Here is a 14,152-nt window from a genome sequence, read left to right as displayed (position 1 = left end):
TGTGCCATGATGGAAATTATGACAAATCTGTTAAGGTGCAATACATAGCGAAACAGAACTCAATTTGGAACTCACAGAAGAATGTACCTGGAGTCTTAACATTACCTTCATAACATCTCCCCCATCCTCATCACTTTCTACAGGGGCACCAACAGCTGAATACTGGTATGGGAACTCTAAAGCTACCCACCAATTTTAAATCCCTTCAGCAGAGAGTAAAGACTTAAAAAATACTGAAACCTTTGTCCCAACAATCATAGACCTCTAGCATCTACAAGGCTATCAGCAGTGTCAGGAACTCCTTGTTTTGCAAGCAATGTTGAATAGAAAAGAATATACTGGATCAATCAGGTCAGGTCATCCAGACAAGAGCTTCTTCCCCCAAGAAGTAAAACTCTCTTGACCTCTGCTCTTGAGAGGCTGACATCACATCAGTATTGATTTTACTACAAAAAAATTGGTTACTATAGTTAAAGTCCATGAAATCAAAATGTTAAATTCTTATTTTTAATGGAATACTGCAGTGTTTATTATAAATAATTTATCTGAGCACTTTATTATATATATATATATATATATATATATATATATATATATATATATATATATATATATATATATATATATATATATATATATATATATATATATATATATATATATATATATATATATATATATATATATATATATATATAGTGTTCCTGTAGCTCAAGTGGTAGAGCATTGCGTTATCAAGCGTTATCAAGGTTGGGGGGTTCAATTCTCCGGGAACACATGATAGGTAAAAATGTATAGATGAATGCACTGTAAGTCGCTTTGGATAAAAGCGTCTGCTATTTTTTTTATTCATGTTCACCCATAAACTTTAATCAAAAACGTTAACCTCCGCTCCCACCCGCAAAATGACTCATCTTCTCTTCTGGTCATGGGTTATGCCGCAAGGGCGGGGCTAGTGACGAGGGCTAAACGCTGGAGGAAAAACTGAAGGTGATGCTTCACTTTATAGAAATCAATGCACTGACAAGCCATGGGGGAGTACACTAAAGGATAATACCACAACATTACTCTTAGGACATTGCAAACTTTTTTTATGATTATGACTTAACCTGATGGAGTACGCACTCAGTCATTCAGACTCTTTCCCTCTCTCTCTCTCATGCACACGCGCTTTTAGGCATGTTTTGTGCCATTGATTTTCCTTGTCGTCATCTTCCTCAATAAATAAAACATCTCTTCATGCTAGAATTTCTATCCAGTGAAGAGAAATCCCCTCACAACTAACAGCAAACTGGTATTCAGATCTGCCTTTCATTTTGTTAGCAATGCCCCAACTTCCAACGAATGAATCAATTCCTGAGGGACGAGATCAAGTCCCATCCTCTCATTTCAAATGCTGTTTCACTTGGATAGATGTCACAGTAGAGGAAAAAATACAATCGTTACTTCAGTTTCATGCCGACTTTAAACCATGGTAAACACAAATTAACATTGGTGTTGCTACACTTACCATAGTTTATGCAAGATATTTGTTGTGAAATTGTGGTTATAAAAATGGTAATTAATACAAAAAAACTAAACCAAAAAAAGAAAAAAGATGGTTAATACGTGTTGACTTCAACAAAACCTTAGTTCATTTTCGTAAGGGAATACATTTCTTACATTTAATTTTCAGTACTAAATTTGGTCCTGTGATGATTATTTTGTTTAACAATGTTTCAGAAATTAAATGTTTCACTTTAATTTCTCCACTATGGAGCTAACAACTTGGGAGCCTCCAACATATTCACTTTCAAACTTTTCAAAGTTCATTGTTATAGCGCAACTTAATGGTAAAGGCAGCAAATACACATTCCTAATGTTGCTGCCGCCAATAAGGGGGTGGTAAAAGTAATATTCTGGTTGAGAACCATCAGTATGTACACTTTATGGAGTTTACAGTCTTACATTTCCAAAACAGTTTTATGTAAAATGTGAACCAGGATCTGTTGGAGAAACACAATGTTGTTCACTCAACAGCATGTTTGGACAAAAGAATGGGAGCAGAATATCCCTGTCAATCAATGATTTGTAAACAATCCCCAGTTCAAAGATGCACAGTTCTTAGTATTAGAACAAACTTAAGATAATGAAGTTGAAAAAAAACAAAAAAACAATGGAATTCCAATAAACTTGCCTTCCTCACGATGGGACTTCCATCATTAATGAGTTGTGCTAGCATCATGGCCACATTATGATCAATGGTGGTAGAATGATCGGTTCTCTCTGCAGAATTCCCAACAAATGTACCCAAAGCAAACACAGCTGCACACCGCACCTGCCAATGACACCAACACAAGCACAAATTAACCACACTACACCCTTGGTCAGAGTTATGGCAAGAAGGTAGTACGCTTTTTGACCACATATAAAGGTAATAATTTTGAGGTACATATCTTAGTCAGGAATAGACTTGGGTGTGCACAGAACAGAATGGCTTGTAATGCATCATAGCAGGTTGGTAACACTTTTTTAATATCAACTTTCATTAATAAATCATTAACAAACATCATATAATGATTAACAGATCATTAGTTAATATAAATTCAAATAGCAAGAAAAGTAAAATAATGTGCTTGTTAATGCTTACTGATAAACATATTAAACATTACATAATGATTAACAAAAAAAAAATTAATGTTAATTAAAATGCTTACGAATTCTTGCTCTTCTTGACAATCTTCAAATGTTTTTAACAGATATTATACAATGATTAAAAACTTTTGATACATTGTGATACGGTAAAGGTTCAATTTGTATATTATAAGGGAACAAAGTTCAATCAGTTTATATTACATTGTATTGATAAAGTAATATTTTCTTGAAAAATAGGTTAGTTTTCTCCTTTTGATGTATGATTCAAAGAATAACCTGTTTAATTATATTTAGTGGTATATTAATATAATTAAGGCAATAAAAACATGTTTACATTACAGTCAATTACAATTTGTGTTATGTCTTTAGCAAGCATTTAGCTCAACTTAATTAAACACCCTTTACACAAATATTGTTACAGCAGCTAAAATCCAAAACCAATAAAGGTACTAGATTAGTAAACGTTTACAAATTATAAATAGTTTAAACTTTAGATTGGGTACTGCAAAAACATGAATGAATGGTCAAAAAAAAAAAAGGTGAATTCAGATCATTTGGGACCCGTTTTGCCACTGAGATGACTGCTCAAAAAGTTACTAATGATTAGTTAAAATTTATAATCATGTACAACTGATCAATAGTTTCCACTTTAGATTTTAGGTTAAAATTATTTTTTTTTTTTGTTCAGATATGTAAATAGAAGAAGTCTACACAACAAGCACATACCACATATATGACCTTTACAGAATGTGATTATGAGTTAGTGAAAAATATATTAACATGAAAAGTTTGTGAAGTGCTTAATTACCAAATTAGGGCTGTGCAAATAATCAAATGTGATTTTCATGAGCATCTGTCAGTAAAGCAGTTTCTGTGATTTCTCTCCAGCTCGTGCTTTCAGATGAAGTGGCATTTAATACACAGAGCCGTAGTTCACTGACAAGCTACTGTATGTGATATTGTGTTCATAATCGCAGGCGATTGATTCATTGTCGATAATGAACCCAATATTGCGTAGCTTATCAGTGAACTATGGCTCTGTGTATTAAATGCGGGTACATTCAAACAGTTCAGGCATTGCAGTGCATCAAATGTAAAAAAAACAAAAATACCATTCAGTTTCTTGCACAGACCAATCTGTTTGTATCTTTACACATCAATGTATCGTCACGAGCTACAGGGTTTAATTTGGTTTTGTTTGTGCTCTATTCTTTCTATAATTTTTATTTTGTATGTTTAAAGGGGCGGTCACACTAGACTTTAAACGTGCAAAATTATTTCGGACGCCTTTGCGAATATGGGCGGGAGCAAGATAAAACGGTCTCTCCTCAATTATCACATGGATTAATATGTGCGTCTTATTATATTGTACTCTCTGTATCTGTATGTCAGAAGTTCACCAAACTTGAACTTTGGAACGCAGCGAAAATTTTTCACATGAGCTTGCGTTTCCGGTCTGACGCATTCGCGTGCGTATGAATGGAAGTCAATGGAACGAAAAGTGCAGTGTGACCGCCCCTTTAGATCTGATTCCCATCCACTTGCATTATATGACTAACAGACCGCAACATTTTTTTTTTTTTTTTACGTTTTTTTTATGATCATGTGAATTGAAAGTTTAACGACATTTGTAAGCATTTCAATTTACATAACAAATTATGTTAATTCATTGATCATTAGGTAATGTTTAACGAGTACATTAGTAAACATGAATAAATAAATTAACATATTTCTAGCTATGTGAATATATGTTAACTAATGATTTATTATTAAACATTATATATTGTTTGTTAATGATTAATGAAAGTTATATATACATGTTACCCTTGAAAATCTAAAATATGCAAGCGCTACAAGAATTAGACTTTCAGAACCTCTGGTATCGGATCAGACAGAAGGCTGTAGAGCTTCTCATGAGCACTATCTCGAACTCCACACCAGCGTGCAGAATCAAAGTTCTGCCAGATACGGCCCAAACAGATTGCCACCCACTGCCTCAGAAGAGGATGAGGGTCATTCAGCTGCTCCAGACAGATCGCAATCAGGTTACCCTGCAGACAAGCCTCCTGATGAAAAGAAAGGACAATAAGTTCTGAGAATAGATTTTACATTTGTTATATATAACCTTGTTAAAAATAACAATAGATTGTTCAAAGCATCCAATTATATTCATATTTACTTTTCAAGTTTGTTTGTAAACATTAGTTTAACAACTGTCATTACAGACAAGGTAAGCTCACACTATACAACTTTTGGTTGGATTTTGCGGTCAGAGACAGGTTTTCAAGGTCTGCGACAAAACCCTAAGACTGCAGCCAAATCGGTGCTTTCTTTGGTTTGCTGATTCTTTGTAGGTGTGAGCAGGTCAGTGATGTGATCTGAGCCTGTTACGAGCAGTCACCGACACCACAATCTTTTCAAACTTGTTTCAAATTATTGCCACATGATCTTGTTGTGTGTTCGATGTAATAACAAGGTGGGAGTAATCCAGCCAATCACAGTGCATATGGTATAAATAAAAGTCTTGTAATAACTTTACGAATTTTTCTTTGAATTTACACGAGAAAACCTTTTCTGGACTGCGTCTTGACCAAAAGTCTTGTCATTTGTATACCTCGTCAGTGTTGTGTTATGTAGTATGACAAGATGATAACAGATGACAGAAACCTTGTGGAGTGTGAGCACCGCAGCAGTTCATGTAATCTTACAGTCCTGTAGTGTGAGCTTGCCTTTTGTTTTTAATCTTTTATTTCATCTGTCTTATACCTGTCCTGTGTTGTAGTTGTTGACAATGACCGCAAGGATGAAGACTGCCATGGTCCGATGCTCAGCCTGGATAAAGAATCAGGTGTCAACAATTAAAAACATTTAATTAACAGTGTCTTATCCATTTTCAATGTGCTTTCGTGATTTGACTGGTCAAAAGTACACAAAATTCCGATTAAAAAACAAAGAATAGTCTGAACTCAACAAATATGGGACAGCAGTTGAAGTAAACAGAACAGATTTTGTTTTGAAAAAGTTGAAAATGATTCAGTGCCATCCTAAGATACTCACAGGCATGAACGGGTCAGCCAGCACCGACAGGAAGTACTTGTGTCCATTGTCTTTTACAAGATCAGCTTGGCATGACTACAGAAAAGAGAAAGAGAAGCAGGAAGAGTAGGCGAGTGTAAAAGAAGGAATTGAAGAAGTGACAAAAATTTTGACTGCTGACAACATTTTCTCCCAATCTTGCTGTCTGTTGCTGAGTCAGAGTTGTAAAACACTTACATACTCTCCTAAAGAAAGGGCAAGTTGTACTATAGCCTGCTTGTGCACTCCACTTCATCTGGTGATTTTTTAAGTGCCAGATGCAATTGAGAACTCACCAATTACACATACTAACCACTCTAAATGATCTAAACAGTTCTGTGTATATCTGAACAGTATGGGGTTAGTAAGATTTTTTTTTTTTCTACAATAAATTAGGTCTTTTAATGAGCAAGGACACATACAATGTATTAAAAGTGGCAGTAAAAACTTTTAGATTGTTACACCCACACACACACACACACACACACACACACTTATAACTATTTCTTATTAAATGCTGTTCTTTTGAACCTACTATTCACTACTGAAACGTGAAAAAAAAGTATCAGGTTTTCAGACCAAAATATTAAGCAGCACAACCATTTTTAACTGTGATAATATGAAATGCCACTTAAGCACCAAATCAGCAAACTGATTTCTAAAGGATCATGTGACAATGAAAACTGAAGGAATGTCTGTCAATTTAAACATGCCAATTAAAGGGGTAATTCACCCCAAAATCTAAATTCTGTCATCATGTACTAACCCTTAAGTTGTTCCAAACCTGTATAAACCTCCATTCTATCTTTATGTCAATACTTTCTAAATTGGTGCTCGCATATCTTGTGACTGAAACAATTTTTTAATTGACGCAGGTGTCAATGAGATCTGAGGGCAATAATATCTGCATCAGAGTTGTGGAGAGCTGTGCATCCGGGTCTCTCTGCTCAAAGAGGAATTAAAAATAGAATGAACAGTTTCAGTTTGACCCTAAAATTTGACATTTTAGGTCAAGTCACAGGGTATCGTTTGACCTTTGATTTAATATTCATTCCCAAGAGCAGCTGTTGAATTTGATAATTCAATCATAAAATATAACATAAAGAAAAATGTGTTTTCAGTAGCCAGATCAACAGCATTAGAGTTTCAATTTGAGTGCTGCAGTCTCTGTGAGGTATGTGCGAATAATCATCTATCTCTGCAGGTGTCTTTACCACTATTGCCAGAGACAGATGGCAAACCACTTTCATTTCCACTGCTCTTCCAGACTCCAATGTACGAGATACACTCTGAATGTCTTCTATGATAAACAAAGTCACATTAATCTAACTTCAATTAATAAAATAAGATAACAGATGAATCTTTGACTAGACCAGGAATGTGCATTAAAAAGATAATCTTAATTCCATGTTGATTTTTTAAATTTATTTAGAAATAAAAACCAATATAGAATTTACAGTACAATTCAAAAAAATAATAATAATAAAATAAACCTTCTTAATGCAAGTTCTTGGTATACTGAACAATTTATTGTTGCATTTTATTACAAAAGAAAACTGTGTGAAAGAGTTGTTTTACTTTGAATCTTTAATAAAAAAAAAATAATAATAAACTTATTTTCCCTCTGAATTGACTTTCTGATAACATCCATAGATATCCAAGGGCATATAAGGAATCCGTTCTGGATATAAGTAACGGAGTGTCTATTTACACTAAGTACAAATAGCCTGCCTTGTTGGCTGGAGCTTTCTACACTAATTTCACCCACCAACGCGCAATTACTGTAGGCTTGTCAACACTACAAAGTACAGGCACTACGTCAGCTCCAGTGGTGCAGACGGTAAAATGTGTGTAAACTGCATGTACCACTAAGAAAATATGCTATTTTCACTGAGTGTAAATAGCTGCTGCATAAAAGTAAACCAACAGCCAAATAGCTATAAAGCAAACTCATAATTGGTTCAGCTGCATTCTTGTGTGTGATGCCTACTTTTCACAATTTGTAGTCAGTACCTGATAAAATACATCCTGTCCTATGTTTTCTTAATTGAATTATGTGTATCACTCAGAATTATGATGCATTATAGAAGTGGAATTATAATGGCATTTCACACCAACTTTGAGGGTCTGGGCCTGTATTCACAAAACATTTTATCTTACCACTAAGAGTTCTCATAAATAGCAGTAAAAGTTTTTAGCTAAAGTTTTAAAACCTATTTACAAAGCTGCTGAGACAAACTTTTACTAAGGGATAAAGAGAAGTCTGAAGCTAAGAGAAAGGGTGGGGTTGACCTCGTTGCTATGGCTGAAAGCAGCATGCGTACTAACTATTCACACAGTGACTGGCTATAAGTCCTTGTCAGAGATTTATTAATGGAAATATTGTAGAGCACAATATTATGTTGCTATATTCAAATAAAGGTTTAAAAAAAATAAAAATAAAATGCAGGATAAGTGTCACTTGTTCGTTCAGCAAAATAATAGTCTTCTGCTGCTGTACGCTGTACATATGTTTCTTCTGAAATTTTAATCATCACTCACCCGGTTTTATTTTGTTGTGTAGTTACCCATAGACAGCGCAGAACAGTTGAGAAGCACAGTTTTAAAGGGGTCATATGATGTGTATTTGGGGTAATGAAATGTGTTTATGTGGTTTAAGGTAGGAAAAATCCATCATTTTCCACACTGTACATTTTTGTTTCTCCTCTATGCCCTGCCTTCTGAAACACATTGATTTTTACAAGGCTCATTGTCTGAAAAATGAGGTTTGCTCTGACTGGCCAGCTATCCAAGTGCATTGAGATTGGCCGAATACCTCAAGTGTGTGACAGAAATGTTACAACCCCTTAAGATATTGTGATGCCCTGAGTGACTAGACAAAAACATAAAACCCATTATAAACGTGATATAAACATGATTTCTAGTTGTGTCCTCTTTTGGAAGGCCAAACAAAGTAGTTTATCTTTCTCAACAAAACAGCACAACACACAGCGACGGAGTGTGCGGAAGCGGGAGGGATAGAGTGAGCCGCAGCCTAGAGTGAGCGGAGGCTGGCTTGAGTGAGCGTCTTTTGGACTTGCGACAATCACATGTGATGACCCAGGGCTGGACTCAGCTTTGCCCAAGGTGAAAGCCGATCCAGTGATCCACAGTGCAAAGTTGATGTATTTCCTCAACGACCAGCACGGATCAGCTCCAGGTTATTATAATTGATCATTAATTAATTATTAGTCTGTAATTATGATTATTCATCAAAATCATCAAAACTGGCTCATGGAATCAAAAATGAATCAAAATGATTGTGCATGGAATTCTTTAAAATATACAGTATGCATACAGGCATTCAAACTCATTAGTGAAATCTCCACCTGGTGGCGCAAAAGGGACAGCCGGCACCATTATTCAGACCGGAATTCTCACAAGTAAATGAAGATTAAATAATCAAATAAATTGCTGCTGAATTTGACAGTGATACCATACAGTGAGTTTATTATATATATATATAAATATATATATATATTTGTGATTCTCATCTGTTCTGTGCTGTCTATAGGAAGTGCAGCTTCATTAATACAGATTTAACTACGCACAACTGAATAAAAAGGGTGGGTAATGATTATTTCTGCAAAATACGTTAGGTTGGACTATTACTACATTAGGTAGGACTATTATTTTGCTCAACAAATGGATGTTGTTGTCACGGGCTCAGATTTGGTTGACCACATAGGGTAAACTTATTTTTAAGTCGTTTATCCTTTTTCTACCCATGAATTCTACCCCCCTCTGAAACCCCACACAACCCCCCTACCTGCTGAAACATGGACCATCTCACCTCCTCCAACCCACACTACCCAATTACCCCCCAACCTTACCACATCACAGAAAAACTGTCTAAAACTAATTAGTAACACACTCTCCTCTACAGGTGCATCTAAAAATTTTGAATATCATGAAAAAGGTCTTTATTTTTTGAATATATATATATAAAATTGTATTGCATTACTGTATAATACATTATTGTATTATGCTTTTTTTTATCTTTGAATATCAAGTTTGATGGCTTCAATAGTAAAAGGTTGGTCATTATTATGTAAATGATTTTAAATGTTCTAAATATCACGTGGAATTCTGGGTAAAACAAGGGCTGAAATGAAAGGGATAAAGTGGTTTACGTACACTATCCACAGCCAAGATCTTCGCCCATATGAAGACCAAAAGAGGCCTGAGCTCTCTTGCTGAACTCTGTAACAGTTTCAACACATATGGAAAAATCCCCACTGAAAGAGCCTGCGGAGAGCAAAAGAGAGAGCGGGGGGAAAAAAAGACCAGATGATGATGCAAGGTAGCTGTAGAATGATATTCTGCACACAGTGTACCTAACTAACATATGTATCATCTAAAGGCTACTGTATGAAAAAGAAATGTAAAAACAAATGTTAGTTGTGTATCTCACCAAACTGACGGCCCAAGGGCCCAGGTCCAGAAATCGCCCCAACAAATCCAGTGCTCTCAGTCTGTGCACCTGACTTAAGAGGACCTACGAAAAACCAGATGGGAGAACATTAATGTGATGTTCCACACTCTTCCATAGTCAGCGGAGTTAGGGAGGAGTGGATGACTGGGATATGCAAGTTAGTGTATGACTCTACAAAAGGGCCACAGAAATGAAAAACGGGGAACAGAGAAAGGGGACAAACTGCTTTTAGTTATTTCATTGACCTACTGGAGATGATGTTACAGCTTTGGTCATTGTGGTCCTTTAGGGAGTATAAGGTATTTAAAATACCTTGCACCAACAATAATCAGCAAATGTCCCATACCCACACAAACATAACAACAGGCAGACATACATTCTCTCACACACAATGAGAACAACTAATAAAATCATACTGAACAGATGCTCGGAATCACATACTGTACATACCTGCAGGCTGGCACAAGCTAATGACAGCCACCTGTGTGTGTACATTTATTTATGCACTGTAACCCTAAAGCTCTCTCTCTCACACACACACACAGTACTGTGCAAAAGTCTTAGGCCACTAGAATTTTCACCAAAAAAAAAAAAAAAAAAAAAAAAAATCCAAACATTTCCACACATTCCTTTTGCCATTAAATGTAATAATCCAGAGAGATTTTTTTTTTTTTGCACAAGGAGTCTGACAGCAGCTAGTGCTCCATAGAGAGATCTAATCTGATCATCATCCAGTCTGTCTGGAATGCCATGAAGAAACAGAACAAACTGAGACAGACAAAATCCAGAAGAATTGTGGCAATATCTCCAAAATGCTCGAAGAAAACTGCAAGGTACTTGTGTAAAAATGCTGTAAAGTTAGTATAGTGTCAAAAAATAATGCCATACATAAAACTTCTATTATCTTAACTAAATAAAATCAACAATTGGTGTGACCACACTGTGTGTTAAAAAAGCTTTTGTCCTAGGGTGCACTTGTGCATTGTTTTTCAGGTAGCTTAGCAGATAGGTTTCTTGAAGTGTCTTGGAAACACTGCCACAATTCTTCTGGATTTAGTCTGTTTCAGTTTGTTCTGTTTATTCATGTTATTCCAAACAGACTGGATGATGGTGAGATCAGATCTCTGTGTGGAGCACTGGCTGCTGTCAGACTCCTTGTGAAAAAACAACATCTTAATGGATTATTACAATTAATGGCAAAAATAATGTTTTGGAATGTAAACTAACATTTACTACTGATACTACTGATATACTACTGCCAAAGATAGATATAACTGAAAAAGAAAGTTCTAAATACTCTGAACTAAGTTAAGTTTGCCTTGCTCCAAAAAAAAAAAAAAAAAAAAAAAAAAAAAAAAAAAAAAAAATTAACAAAAAGTTAATAAGTATTTAGATATTTCTTTTGAGTTGACAAACTGACATATTTTTGTCAATTTTAATTGTTTCATTGTTTTGATTTTACTCAATTTGTTTATTTTAATTTAGACAAACTTAAATGGAAATGAAACTGGGCAACTTTAGGTATGTATAATTACAAATATGATTAACAGGATAAGGTGTCATGCTCCAGGGCTTCTATTTTCAATGAAAACAAACAAACAAACAAACACCAATACCAGTCAAAAGTCTTGATAAACCTAGGTAAATCTTACTAACTTCCCATCTGTATTTGTTTCTGTGAATATTACAGCATGACTATCCACAGAACTTGTGAGATGATCATCAATGGGTGGGGAAGGCATGGCGAAATAAATTTTTGATTTAAAAAAATTTTTTAAGCATTTAAGCATAAGCCTTTAGATCAAAAGACCTGAGATTATGAGAAGCCTAAAATGAGTTGTTTGAATTTTTTAAAATAGTTTTAAATAGCAATTTAATTTTCATATTCCTACGCCAGCTTTTTAAAAACTCTGTATACGTGTGCATGTATTAAAAGCATCTAGATACCGTGGCACACACTCTCAGCATGGTGAGGGGGTCCGGATAAAGGCCTGCCCAGAGACAGAGCCATGCTGTGCGTAAGGAGTGCAACAGAAGGACTACCCACCTCAATGCCCACACAAAAACATGCACAAACTCCAAAATGCCTGCAATCTACTGCCAAAACAATATGCCAACCTGCCATAAAGGTATTAATAGATCTCTGGGTCACGTCAAATCACGGACTGTGAAAATTCTCAGCATGCACCTTGGCCATAACAGGGCGTTCCTTAATACCCTGAGAAATGCCTATGACAGAAGGAAGGAAGGAACAAAGGAAGGAATAAAGGAAGGAAGGAAGGAAGGAAGGATGGAAGTAGCAAGATAAATGAGAGAATAGAGAGTAGGAGGAATATGAGGGAGGTCTGTTTTTTCTGACTCTGGCCAAAATGGAAGATTAATCAGCACTTACAAGGTTTTACACACATACATTTGTGTAAAAGTGTGACAGGCTGCTGAGTTTAAGATAAGTGTGAAGATCTGAGCCCATCTGTGAAGAGTCCAGAACTCTTGAAGAGAGAAATATTACAAAAACTCAATTTGACTCAATACAAGCAGCAGGAAAAAATAATTCTGATCAGATAGCATTAACCTAACAGTTTACATTTCATGAGTTCTATGCATTCACTGGGAATCAAAGTACCAATACTGTCATGTATACTGTCATGATGTACTGTCTGAGCTAAAGGAACATACACAGCAAGATTTTGGAGCATCTGAACAATTACATGTACATTAAATTACATATTTTGAAAGCTTATTACTCAAATTAACTTCTGAACAGTACACTATAAAAGACATACAATATTTGGAAGCCTGAGCAATACATACATACATATACACACACACACACACACACACACACACACACACACATATATATATATATATATATACGTTAAATAGTAATGACTTTATGAATTTCTTCACTGATAAAATAGATAACATTAGAAATACAATAGCGAATGTAGATTCTACAGCATCTAACACTTCAGTTTCATCCATCGCACCCAAACATAAACTGCAGTGCTTTACAACCATAGGACAGGAGGAGCTAAATAAACTTATCACTGTATCTAAACCAACAACATGTTTATTAGATCCTGTACCCACTAAATTACTGAAAGAGCTGTTACCTGTAGGCGAAGAACCGCTTCTCAATATCATTAACTCGTCGTTATCTTTAGGACACGTCCCAAAACCATTCAAGCTGGCGGTTATCAAGCCTCTTATTAAGAAACCAAAACTAGATCCTAGTGTACTGGCAAATTATAGGCCTATTTCAAATCTTCCATTTATGTCTAAAATTTTAGAAAAAGTTGTGTCTGCTCAATTGAGCACCTTCCTGCATAAAAATGATCTGTATGAAGAATTTCAGTCAGGTTTTAGGCCCCACCATAGCACAGAAACTGCACTTGTTAAAATTACAAATGACCTGCTCCTTGCGTCAGACCAAGGCTGCATCTCATTTCTAGTCTTACTTGATCTTAGTGCTGCGTTCGACACCATAGATCATGACATACTCATAGATCGATTACAAAACTATACAGGTATTCAAGGGCAGGCTCTAAGATGGTTTAGATCCTACCTGTCCGATCGCTACCATTTTGTTTACTTAAATGGGGAGTCATCTCATTTATCATCAGTAAAATATGGAGTGCCACAAGGATCCGTCCTAGGTCCCCTTCTATTTTCAATATACATGTTGCCCCTTGGTAATATTATTAGAAAATACGGAATTAGCTTCCACTGTTATGCTGATGATACTCAGCTATATATATCAACGAGACCAGATGAAACTTCCCAATTATCTAAGCTAACAGAGTGTGTTAAAAATGTAAAAGATTGGATGACAAAGAATTTTCTCCAATTAAATTCGGATAAGACGGAGATATTAATTATTGGACCAAAAAACACTACACAGAATCTTGTAGATTACAATCTGCAACTAGACGGATGTACTGTTACTTCCTCTACAGTCAGAAATCT

General features: G+C 35.4%; 1 protein-coding gene across 1 annotated transcript in view; it reads right to left on the bottom strand.

The window, feature by feature from the left end:
- Nucleotides 1-933: 933 nt before the first annotated feature.
- The window catches only part of LOC128015100 (regulatory-associated protein of mTOR), a 144,169-nt gene continuing 130,950 nt past the window's right edge, over nucleotides 934-14,152 (bottom strand). The window contains exons 13-19 of the mRNA XM_052598797.1: nucleotides 10,163-10,246; nucleotides 9,886-9,996; nucleotides 5,692-5,766; nucleotides 5,401-5,466; nucleotides 4,509-4,700; nucleotides 2,155-2,317; nucleotides 934-1,043 (exon numbers count right to left, since the gene is read on the bottom strand). Coding sequence (XP_052454757.1) covers nucleotides 934-1,043; nucleotides 2,155-2,317; nucleotides 4,509-4,700; nucleotides 5,401-5,466; nucleotides 5,692-5,766; nucleotides 9,886-9,996; nucleotides 10,163-10,246 — 801 coding nt within the window. The remainder of the gene's footprint in view (nucleotides 1,044-2,154; nucleotides 2,318-4,508; nucleotides 4,701-5,400; nucleotides 5,467-5,691; nucleotides 5,767-9,885; nucleotides 9,997-10,162; nucleotides 10,247-14,152) is intronic.

This window comes from Carassius gibelio, chromosome A6 (assembly GCF_023724105.1).
Source record: "Carassius gibelio isolate Cgi1373 ecotype wild population from Czech Republic chromosome A6, carGib1.2-hapl.c, whole genome shotgun sequence".
NCBI classification, from domain to species: Eukaryota; Metazoa; Chordata; class Actinopteri; order Cypriniformes; family Cyprinidae; genus Carassius; species Carassius gibelio.
Note: the sequence above shows the minus strand (reverse complement) of the source record. Positions and strands in the feature narration are given on the sequence as shown.